At 45.3% G+C, this 11,990-nt stretch overlaps 1 protein-coding gene across 1 annotated transcript in view; it reads left to right on the forward strand.

The window, feature by feature from the left end:
- TTC7B (tetratricopeptide repeat domain 7B) overlaps nucleotides 1-11,990 on the forward strand; it is a gene marked incomplete at its 3' end in the record, with an annotated part of 200,850 nt that overhangs the window by 98,227 nt on the left and 90,633 nt on the right. Inside the window, exons 15-16 of the mRNA XM_015571299.1 lie at nucleotides 2,232-2,304; nucleotides 4,838-4,998. Of these exons, the coding sequence (XP_015426785.1) occupies nucleotides 2,232-2,304; nucleotides 4,838-4,998 (234 nt within the window). The remainder of the gene's footprint in view (nucleotides 1-2,231; nucleotides 2,305-4,837; nucleotides 4,999-11,990) is intronic.

Below are 11,990 nucleotides of genomic sequence, written 5' to 3' on the forward strand. Positions count from 1 at the left end.
TTGTCAGGAACACGAATGTCCATCCTCTTACCTGCATGGCCTGATGATGTCTGTCGAGCAGGTTGGCTATGGGTGTGTCCTGAGATCAACACCATGCACTTTTTCTTCTTTTGTTAAGCATTCCCCTTATTTTCTTTTCTTTTTTCCCCTGGGCTAAAGTAGTCAGTGTAACTCATTAGCCAAATTATAAAAATAAGATTTTTAAAGTGTGTATGTTTAAGTTGTGCCTCGTGAGAAATTGGCAGTTGGATATCCATCATTAGCCAGGTTTGCAGTTCTTCAGCTGCTGCCCAATCTTCCCAGAAATGCCAAGATGCCTGGCCCGCCTGGTTGTTTTTGTCACAGCGTGTGGCTCACAGCGCGTAATCACTGATGAGGCCAAGGTGGGGCTCATGTCAGAACTGTCCTCACCCCTTACCCAGAGCCACCAGGCCACGGCCAGCTCCTCGCCTGGGTGGTGTCGGGTGGAGGCAGTCATGATCTGATGTAACTTCACCTTTGAAAACCCTAACCTGGGCTGAGAAAATAATAGCTCTGAAGGGGTTCTTGCTGAGGGGTGTAGAAACCTGGCTTTTTATTCATTAGGAAAGAAGTGAAATAAAATAAAGAATGCTGAATAATTCACTGTCTCTTCATAACTCATTTTGTATTAGCTTCCCCTGAATAATTGAGAGAAACAGAAACCATGACATCCCGATCTCATTTTTCATGAACATCAAAGAAAAAGATTCTTTTTTCCCTTTTCTGTGTATAGGAACGATAGTGGCCTGTTTTGTGTTCAAAACAGTAGCTGTGTACAAATTCATGGGAAGACCAGTACTTATCTATAAAAATAAAAGCCTAATATCCTAATTAGATTGGACAACCTTCTGGACGAAGCCGGGGCTGTGAGGGAAGCCCGGGTCCCAGGTGCCAGAGGGAAGCCGGTGCCATCAGCCGGGGGAAGGAAGGCCTACTCTTGCACGAATTTCATGCATCGGGCCTCTAGTAAAATAATGAAAACTAGAGCATAGTGGTGGGAGCAAGAGATTTAAAAGGGCAGCACAGGCAAGTAGCCTGAGCCTGTTACCCTACGGTGAGGAGAGTCCTAGCCACAGCTCCAGGGAGTGGGTGATAAAGCATAGGCTCCCCTTGCTCCCCCCAGGCCCCACAGGAGCTGCCACATTTGCCCAAACAATGGCCCAAATTGTTGGACTCAGCGTATTTTCTGGATGGCAAACACCTGGAAGACTTTAGTCTTTTTCCCCACAGCAGATGGACAGTTCCATGAAAAGGCCTTTTACTGCATGAAGCCATCCCTACTGTGTTCGCCTGGGATATGGCTTTCTTTTTCCTCCTGAATTTGTTTTCTGCCCCTAGAAGATCCTCCTTTAATCACAGAATGTTGACAGAACAGGATGAAAGGCTGTTTGTTATCTGGGCCCCACCGTTTTTTAATTAGTCTGCTCCATCGTGCCTTTTAAAGAAAGTAAAGTTGGTTTTCTCTTCCCTCGAGGCTGTCCAGCAGAGAGTTATGTCTCGTATACAGCCCCGTGTTGAGTTGCTCGTGGTGAAAAATGATTGACTCCCCCATAAGAGCAAGAATGACCACGTTGGCAAACAGGAGTCCAGGACAGCTCTTCCCAGCTGGTGTCAAAGGCCAGTCAGTAACCCTAAGCCCAGTGTTTAGCTTCACATGTCAGAGTTGCATGGGGCTTGGTAGCTTTGGAAGACTGAGTCTCCTCCTTCTCTCCTAGAGTTAGTTCATCAAAAATGGAACCTCATTTTCCCAGCAAAGCCGGGTCTTGATTTCCGTATGGTTTCTCTGAAATCCAGAAATTTGGGTGAAGATAGCGTTAAGGCCAAGCCAAAACTCAACCAAAGTGCAACCAAACACAGTAGGGATGGCTTGTCCAGGACACCCATGGCCTCACCGTGTCCCAGCGTGACGGTGAGTGGTCAGAGCTCAGGGCTGCGGATTCTGCACCTCCAGGCTGCTCCTCGGAGCCCAGGGTCACGGCTGCTGCTTCAGAGGCGGACCGAACACAAAGCAGCCACTCCTTCCTCTACACAGAAAAGGGGAAAGACAGCACATTTGTTAGTAAACCTTTGTTTAAGTGAGACATTCATTAGTTAAATACGGGGTCTTGGTATAAAAATGCAAGTGATAAAAATGCAAATGTGACCACTTGTTGGATAGGGAAAGTAGAATGGCCTCTCCCAGGTACTAACAGCCGTAAATGCTTTTCCAGGGCCCACAGTCTGTCACCTACAGATCACCAAGCCGCTTTCTACCTCGCTCTGCAGCTCGCCATCTCCAGACAGGTCAGTTTCTCGAATGTTCCTAACCTGGGTGCACGCTCTGTCTTGATGCAGTTCCTCCAGCGCCTCAGCTTGAGTTAGTAGCTGGTCCTCCACCCAAGGCCGACCTGGACCAGGGGCCCTCCTCCACACAGCGAAGACCCGGGTGCTCTGGTCAGTTTGAGCATCAGCTCTATAGACACAGGCCAGGCTCTGCTTTAGGAGTTTTAGTCCATAGACCTGGAGGGCCCAGCCCGGGGTCGATGGCAGCATGGACACAGCACGTGGCAGACACCTTAAACCCAGGGGTCATTGAAGAGCCCCTGTGACTTGCCAGCAGAGTCCATGCTGAGCTCTCAGCAGGGTGGAGATTGGGGTGGGGCCCGGTTGCCATAAGGTAGGTATCAGGGATTGGCGATGCCAGCAGGCCTAGACAGAAGCACCAACCAGTTCCTTTCAAATATGTGGAGGTCTGAACATTACGCGCGGTGACTCCTGGAGCAGGAGCGTCAGCAGTGTCCTCGGTGGAGGGACAGCCTCGCTGGCCTTCACCCTCCCTGTTGCAGTCTCCAGAAGCCGCCTGTGCCTTCTCGTCCCTTCCTGTCCCCTCCCAGCTGTTCTGGAGGCTCTGGCCGCATGCCCGCCTGCCCACCAGGTGCAAGACACTGGTGGTAACCCCAGCACATTCCGGAGCGCTGACTGGAGGGTAAACGAAAGGTCAGCTCCCCAGACGTGCCATTCTCCTGGCAGGCCCGGCTGCAGGCACGCATCTGACTTCCCGGAGAGGCGGCTCCCTTTGGCGACCTGGGGACTAAGGAAACCAAAGTCCTCGCACCTGGCGTGGGGTGGCTCACAGCTGCAGGCTCGTGATGGCCACCTGGCCCCTCTCCCCCACAGGACCTTCTCTCCCTCCCTCGTGAAGCCTCCTGCCTGCCGCAGCCTGCACGGCCCCTTCCTCTGGCTCAGCTCTCCTGTTTGGTGTCTTTCCCACCTGAGGGGAGGTTCCACGCGGGCAGGAGCCATGGCTGTCATCGTCACCGCTTTGACCCGGCAGCTGGAATGCTGCCTGGCAGGTGGCAGGCACTCGGGAGCACTCGCTGAATGAAGGAGCCAGCCTTGCATTCCTTCAAGTCAGCTGTCCCTGCAGGATGCCATTGTGAACCCTGTCAGTTCGTCCCTGGCTGCTTTGGTCAGACTGCACATTGACACCTGCCTTTCCACCCTCCCCACAGTGCAGGCTGGGCGCTGTTCACACCCCAGTTCTCACCGGGGGATGGACAAGGTCACAGAGCCTTTGTGAGCACACAGCATGACAACCCCAGGCCCCAGCGGCTGAACTTCCTTCTGACCGTGGGTAGGGGCTTGTGGCCTGTTATCTGTAGAGCCAGTGGCTTTGAGCAGGGGGAGAGGGTGGGAGAGGAATCAGAAGATCTAGATGCCACTCTTGTCCCAGAAGTTCAACAGCTGGGTGATCTTGCTCAAGTCGTTTCACCCCTGGACTCAGCTTCCTCCCGTAAACGATGGGTTGGGCAGATGGTCTCCCTTCCAGCTGTGTTAGACATGACTCTGTGGCTCAAAGCAGGAAGCCTCCGTAGCCAACATTTATAATCACATTCATCAAAATGAAGTTGCAGAGGGAAACTAACCGATTTGGGAAAAAGCAAAGTTGTGGCTTCCTACGAAGGAGTAAGGTTTCTGAGGGTTTGAGAAGAAGCAGGAGAGCTGAGAGGGGCCCAGCTAGGGGACTGACGTTGGGAGGGGAGACCGGAGGGGTCCCAGGCCGGCTGTGGAGAAAGCTTCAGGTTGTCATTCTCCCCAGAGACTGCTAAACCTCCATGGAATCTAGGGTGTTCAGTCCTCATCTGTGCATTTTATCAACCATCGTGCTTGGACGATTTTGAAGAAAGTCTTGAACAGCTATTGCATTTTAAGGTTAAGGCTGTGTCCAGTCCCACTTGAGTTTGAATGTGGCATTGAACGTGGCACTGCCATTTGTTTCTTGGATCAGGGTATTTGGGTTGTGATTTGGGAAGGTGTGGGGCGTGTGTGTGTGTGTGTGTGTGTGTGTGTGTGTGTGTGTGTGTGTGTGTGTGTATTTCCCTGATGGAGAACCAGGGCAAAGGGACTTGGCAGGAATCATGGGCGTCTGGTCATTTAGAAAGCTGTTCTAAAGTTCGTGACTTACTAAGCACTTTTATTTCAGTAATACTTTAAAAAGTGAGAACAGTTCAGTTAAGGCTGTTAACTTCCACTAAAAACCTCTGGCAATTGCTATGTGCCTCCATGTAGTAAAATTATCTTGAGCATAATTCAAAGTAGATCAGTTTTGCAGAAAAAGAGAAAGTGTTTACTTAGGGGTATTGGCAGTTACACAGAGAAACAGTATTACTTTGATGATTAGACTATTGCTTGAAGAGAGGGTCTTGTTTTCGTGTTTGTGGCTAATATCCCGGTGCTTTCATAAAGATGGCTTCGTATGTGTGTGTGTGTGTGTGTGTGTGTGTGTGCGCGCGCGCGCGTGTGTTTAAAAATTCTTGTTGGTTTTGTTCTAAACCAGATCCCGGAGGCTCTGGGGTATGTCCGCCAGGCTCTTCAGCTTCAAGGCGATGATGTCAACTCCCTGCACCTGCTCGCCCTCCTGCTGTCGGCCCAGAAGCACTCCCACGACGCACTGAGCATCGTGGACATGGCCCTGAGCGAGTACCCGGAGAACTTCCTGTGAGTGACCCTGGGCTGGCGTTTTCCTTATGCGAAAGCTACTACATGTACTTCTTCCCAACGTCCTTCTCTGAAATCTGACTTCTTCATGGGCACCCTGAGAGTAAATAGTACAAAACCCCTTTTACTCTTTCTTCCCATGATATTTAGAAACACATATACTGTTGACCCTTGATGCAAGGGCTAGGGGTGCCGACCCCCGCAAGGTGGAGGATCTGGGGAGAACTTCTAACGCCCCAGGAGCTTGACGACCTACTGCTGATGGAAGCCTTACCACTAAACATACACAGTGGGTTAGCACATTTTCTATGTGACATGTATTCTGTTACTTCACTCTACAGTAAAGTAAGCTACAGAAAAGAGAATGTTATTTTAAAAATCTTAAGATAAAATACATTTACAGTATTTATTGAAAAAAATCCACATGTAAGTGGACCCACGCAGTACAAACCGTATTGTTCAAGGGTCAGCAGTAGTCTGTTAGGTCGTCCTCGTTAAGTTAAAATACGTGGTCTGTTTTTCTATCATGTACCCTTGGGCACAGGAGAGGATGTTAGATGGGCTGTGGACGAACATTTTTATTTTAATAGCTATGCATTCCTAAATGTACATTAGAAAAATATAACTGCATATCAAAGTGTGATTGTATGGAAATGGTCGCTCGGAGGGAGACTAAGAAATTTTTTCAATGAGTTGCTTTAAAGTCACTTTCAATAAAAATGTTAAGTAAATACTGGTAGGCACACCTGGATACGGCAAACATTGTATTAGACGAACTCCAGTGACTGGAATGCGGGAAAATACAGCTTCAGGGCTTGTTTGTCCTGCGTTAATTCCAGGGTCTCCCTTCCAAGGTGTCAGATGATGGTTATATTTCAGCAACTTCAAACGAGATAGCTGACCTCTTTCTGCCTTGGCTTTATTCTCTAGGAAACAGAATTCCTCAAATCAGTCAATATTTGTACCTCACCTAAGAACTGTCGTTGTAGACTGCTAGATGCTTGAATGGTCTACTTATCGTCATGTTTCCGTAGAATCCCCCCGAACCCAGGCCTGTCGCCGAGTCTTTGCTGAGCAGGACTTTGTCTTTGGGGTCCTGGGCTCCTAGTTTTTCCTCAGGGAGTAGCTTAGTAACAGGTACGCAGTGGCCAGAGACAGGCAACAGCCCTGCGCCTGGCAGGTTCTAACTGTCTAAGGGGCAGGGGCAGGGGCAGGGGCAGGGGCAATGGGGATGGAAGCTGGTGGCCGGGCTGGCTCTCTCCACCTTCAGAAATCAGTGCAGACCCACATTTTAAGTGCATCGCCTTTGGCTTGGTTTCTCTGCCTCATCACCTCACTGTGTTTTTAATCAGAGAGTTTCAGCAGCTCCCCTTGGAAAACCGGTGCACACATTTCCATTACAAACATTTCTTTGTCTCCTAGTGAAAAGAGCACTCTCTTCTCCCCATCCAGAAAATTCTCATTATAACCAGGAAACCTCTGACTAGAGATTTCCTTTGTAGGTTCAGCTATTTATGCAGAGCGAATAAAGGGCTTTGCCGCAGTGTTTACTGCTTGCAGATCTCAGGCTTGCTCTTCTGCATACCGAATACATCTCGGATTTTAGCCGAAGCTGGTTAGCCCATGGCACCGTAAAGTGGTGAAAGCACTTGAAAAAGTCTCCCGTCCTTTACCCGTCGGTAAAGTACAGCCCAATGCAATTAAATTCCGCTTCTCTCATCCATATTTATAAAGCCACCTTCCCGCCTTCATTAGAGCTGAGACTCGCTGTAGGCTCCGGCAGAGATGCCTGGGGGACCTTCCCGGGGAGGGCTTATTAGACCCACAGCCACCCACACAGCAAGCAGTAAACAGTGGCGGCTAATACGGCAGTGCCTGCAAGTGACAGCAGCCGACAGCCTTTCAGGCAGTGTACGGGAGAACGGCAGTAGAGACATTTGAGGAATGCAAGCCTGTTATTTTAATGTTAGGCCGTGAGCTCACAAAAAGCAAGGCATATGTCAGCAGGTCCGGGAGCAGCCACGACTTGTTTGCTTTTTAAATATTTGTATTTCTTCCTCTGTGATGAGAGACTTCTCCCCGAGAAGACTTTATTAAAAGTTGGGCCAGATGTAGTCAGTCGATCCCATGGTCTGTTCCCAGCCTGGGTAAAACATTTCAGCAGCAGCCTACACAAGATCCTGCGGGCACCTGTCATGCGGTGTGACCCGCGTGTTTGTCAGCCGTGTCTCCAGCGGGCTGTGGGTCTCGGAGCGGGATGCCCTGTGTGGTGGGTCCCCCCAGCCATGCCTCCCACAGGCTGAGGCGTAGTGGGTGTGTGCTCAGCACCTGCCGGATGGAGGTGAGCCCCTTTCCCACTGTTCAGCTGTTGAACGGAAAGCAGCTTAGCCAGCCTCTTAGCCTGAGGATGGCAGAACGTTTTGGTCCCTGTTAAGCTTACCCCAGGTCCTTAAACACCAACCTCTATCATGTCCAGTGGCAGTGAGGATGGACACCAGAGAGGCCAGAACTCTCAGGGCATCGAGCTGCCTTCGCCAGTGCACTTAAGGCACTGCAAGCAGTGCCTTCCTTAATTGTAATCACTACATGGTAGTCACTCAATAATTCGTAGGAATTCCTCTTTCTATTACTGATAACAGTGTTTTCAAATACGATATTTTAGAATCTTTTAAAATGGATATTAAATAGTAAGTAGAAGCAAAAAGACTACTTAGTAAATATATTTAAAGCAATAATACAACTGATATATGTATGTATATCCCCTCTTCATTTAAGAAAAAAACATTAATATTGATTTTAATTTGCTGTATACCCCTCTGTCCTAGCCTTACCTCTTACCTCACAGGTTAGCCACCGTTCTGAATTCTGCACTGAACACTATCTTGTGGTTCTATGGCATATATGCTTTACTCCTAAATAACGGAAATTTCTAATTTTGCATGTTTTAAAAAAAATTGTAATGGAATCATACTGAATATATCCTTAAAGTACTTGCTTTTATTGCTTAACATTACGTCCCTGCAGTTCATCCATATTGCACACAGCAGCAATTTACTCATTTATACTGTGAACAGCACCTATTGTAGAAGCTCACCGAGACTTGTCTTTCCAGCCTCCTGTAAGTGGTGTGTGGGTGGTTTTCAGCTATTATGAACAAGGCTGCTGTAAACATTCCCGCACAGGCTCCCTGTGCACGTGTGCGAGCATTGCTTTAGCTGTACACCCACCTTGGAGTGAAATTGTTGGGCTATAGACTATGTGTATCTTCCATTTCACCACATCATTCCAAACTGTTTTCCAAAGCAGTTGTGTCGTTGTGCACTCCCACCAGCAGTGCCTGGGGACCCATGTGGCTCCTTACACCCATACTGGGTGTTGTCAGACTTATTTTTGGCGGTTGTTGGTTAATGGCATCACAGTGTGAGTTTAAGTTGCCTGTCCTTCATAATTAGTGAAATTGAACACCTTTCTGTTTGTTTGTTTATTGGTCATTTCGCTTCTCTCTTTTGTGAAGCACAAGAAGTCTTTTCTGATTGGGTTCTTTTTCATACTAATTTGTAAGATTTCTTTATATATTATGATTACAAGTGCTTTCATTGGTTATATGTGTTGCAAAAATCTTCCAAGCTGTGCTTGTCTTTGCTTTCTCTCACTGATGTCTTTTGATGAACAGAAGTTACCGATTTTAAAGTAGTTGAATCTACCAATCATATCCAAGGATAGTACTCCTGTGACGAGTTAAAACCTTGGCCTCCTCCAGGACCATGAAGGTAGTCTCCCAAGTTATCTTCTGGGAGCTCTCTCATTCTTTTTCACACTTAAAGCTGGGAGTTCATCTGGAATTGGTTGTTTTATGTATGTACTAGAGGCCCGGTGCATGAATTTCGTGCACTTGAGGGCAGGGGGTCCCTCAGCCCGGATTGCAGGGACCCCACTGGTACACAATTGGGGCCGGGGAGGGACAATGGGAGGGTCCCAGGGCGTGTCCGACCCGTCTCACTCAGTCCCAATTGGCCAGACCCCAGCAATAAGCTAACCTATTGGTCAAAGCATCTGCCCCCTAGTGGTCAGTGCACGTCATAGCGAGCAGTTGAGCAGCCTTAGCCTATCATTAGCATATTACACTTTGATTGGTTGAATGGCCGACCAGATGACCGGACATTTAGCATATTAGGCTTTTATTATTTAGGATGATGTGAGGGATCTGATGTAATTTTTCCCATATGGATCCCCAATTCTCCCAGCATCCTGTATTGAAAAGGTTCCCTTCCCTGTTGCTCCACAATGCCATCTTTTCTTACATGTTCATTAGTCATTGCGCCCTTCTCTGTGTGATGACCATTCTTTCATCATTATACCTGAGGTAGGTCTATCCTGTATCTTGCTATCCTCAGGCCTTTGAGTTTCTCAAGTAACACAAAAAAAATTTTGTTGAGATTTTTTTTTTATTGGAATTACTTCAAATCTAATAGCTCACACTGGGGAGAGTTCTCTATGACAGTGGGTCTTCTAATCCATGGTCATTAGAGCTCTAATTATGTAGGACTTTAAAAAATGCTTTTTTTATTTTTTATTTATTTATTTTTATTACAAAGGGTATTACATATGTGTCCATTTCCCCCGCCCCCAGACAGTTCCCTAGCCTCCCCTATTCCCCAGTGTCTTATAAAAAATGCTTTTTAAATGAAGTTTTCTTCATAAAGATTTTGCTCAATTTTTAATTAGATTTATTCCTAGCCACCTGAAAACGATTTCCATGCTCTTCTATTTAAACCTCTATTTCAGAGGTTAAGGATTTTCCTTTCTCCTGGTTTGCTAAAAGTTTTTTTAAATCATGAATTAATATCAAATGTATCAAGTGTTTTTTCTATATTTTTGAGTTAGTTATATAGTTTTTGCTCCTTTAATCTGTGAATATTGTATTAATTGATATTTTAAAATGTTAAATTAACTTACATTCTTGGAATAAGCCCGAGCTGGTCAGGATCTTTTAGCTTTTTTATGTTACCAGTTTACTACTTTTTAAAAGAAATTTACATTTGTGTTCATGTGTGAAATAGCGTGTATTTTCCTTTTTCACTATAACCTTGTCAAGTTTTGGCAAGGTGAGTTGGAGTTGTTCTTTTTTCTGTTTTGACATCATTTATGTAAGATTGGAATTATTTGTTTCTAGAATAATTTTTTTTTGGTAAAATTCACTTGTAAAACCACCTTGGGCTGGTCTTTTTTTCTATGGAAAGACTTCTGATACTTCTTAGAAATGATTATCAAGCCCTAGCTGGTTTGGCTCAGTGGTTAGAGCATCAGCCTGCGGACTGAAAGATCCTGGGTTTCCGGTCAAGGGCACATGCCAGAGCTGTGGGCTCGATCCCCTGTAGGGGTTGTGCAGGAGGCAGCTGATCCATGATTCTCTCTCATCATTGATGTTTCTAGCTCTCTCTCCCTCTCCCTTCCTCTCTGAAATCAATAAAAAAAATATAAAAAAAGAAATGATTATGAGATGTTCAGGTTTTCTACTTATTTTATTAAGCTAGGTATAATGCATAATACATATTTTAAGGATTTGTCCATTTTATATCAATTTTCAATTTTATTGGCATAAAGTTGCTCGTGATGGTTTGTTTATTTATTGCACACAGCATCTGTGGTTAAGTCTTTTTATTTCTGATGTTGTTTAATGCATCTTCTTTTCTCCCCTGAACAGTCTTCCCAGAAATTTGTTGTACCATTGATCTTTTCAAAGAACCAGAAGCTTTTTTATCTTCTCAACTATATGTTTGCTTTCTCTTTTATGAATTTCTCTTCCTATTTTTATTATTTTTTCTTCCATTTTCTTTGAGTTTGTTCTTTTATTTGGTTTTCCTGCTTAATCTTTTAAGTTGGATGTTTAGTCCATTAATTTTTTTGCCTTCTTTTCTGACATAAGCATTTAAGACTAAAAATTTCCTGCTATGTACTCTATTAGCTTTAAACCACAAGTTTCAATATGTGAAATTTTTGTTACTGCTTAGTTCTAAATATATTTAAATTTACATTAATTTTTTACTCAGTTATTTTAGAACTATGTTTTATAATTGTCAAACATATGCAGGTTTTTGGTGTTTTTTTTTTTTTTTACTTTTGTGCATTGAATTGTGTTCAGAGACTGTAATCTATATATATGTTTGAAATTATTTGAGACTGGTTTTATGGCCTAGACTGGTTTTATTAACTATGCTATTCAGATCTTTATTCTTATTGATTTTTTATGTTTAATCCAAAAAATTACTGAGTTGAAATCTATGACTAGGATGGCAGGTTGTCCTGTTTGACCATGTAGTTATAGCAATTTTTGCTTTATGTGGTTTAAAGCTGGATTATTGGGTATACATTAAGAATTATTACATCTTTCTGATAAATTCAACTCTTTATCACTATGTAATAGGTCACATAATTCATTTTGCCTCAAAGTCTATTTTGTATGACATAGACATACATCTATATACATATATCACATACAAGTGTGCATAAACACACATATATACACAAATGTGTGCTTGTGTGTGTGTAATACCTTTTTCCATTCTCTTATATTCTTAGGTTTTAGATGTTCTCTAGTGCTCATTATGTATAGCTGAGTTTTCAAAAATCAGGCCAGTGTTCTTATCTGGAATATTTAATTCATTTCCATTTATTGTAAATACTGATGTATTTGTACTAGAGGCCTGGTGCACTCAGGGGGGTCCCTCAGCCTGGCCTGTGCCCTCTCGCAGTCTGGGACCCCTCGGGGGATGTCCACCTGCTGGCTTAGGCCCACTCCCCAGGGGGATCAGGCCTAAGCTGGCAGTCAGACATCCCTTTGGCAGCCCGGGAACCTTCGGGGGATGTCTGACTAATGGTTTAGGTCCGCTCCCCAGCCATGAGCTGGCTTGTGGCTGAGTAGCGCTCCCCCCGTGGAAGCAAACTGACCACCAAGGAGCAGCTCCTGCATTGAGCATCTGCCCCCTGATCGT

The sequence above is a fragment of the Myotis davidii genome, unplaced genomic scaffold, assembly GCF_000327345.1.
Source record: "Myotis davidii unplaced genomic scaffold, ASM32734v1 scaffold732, whole genome shotgun sequence".
NCBI classification, from domain to species: Eukaryota; Metazoa; Chordata; class Mammalia; order Chiroptera; family Vespertilionidae; genus Myotis; species Myotis davidii.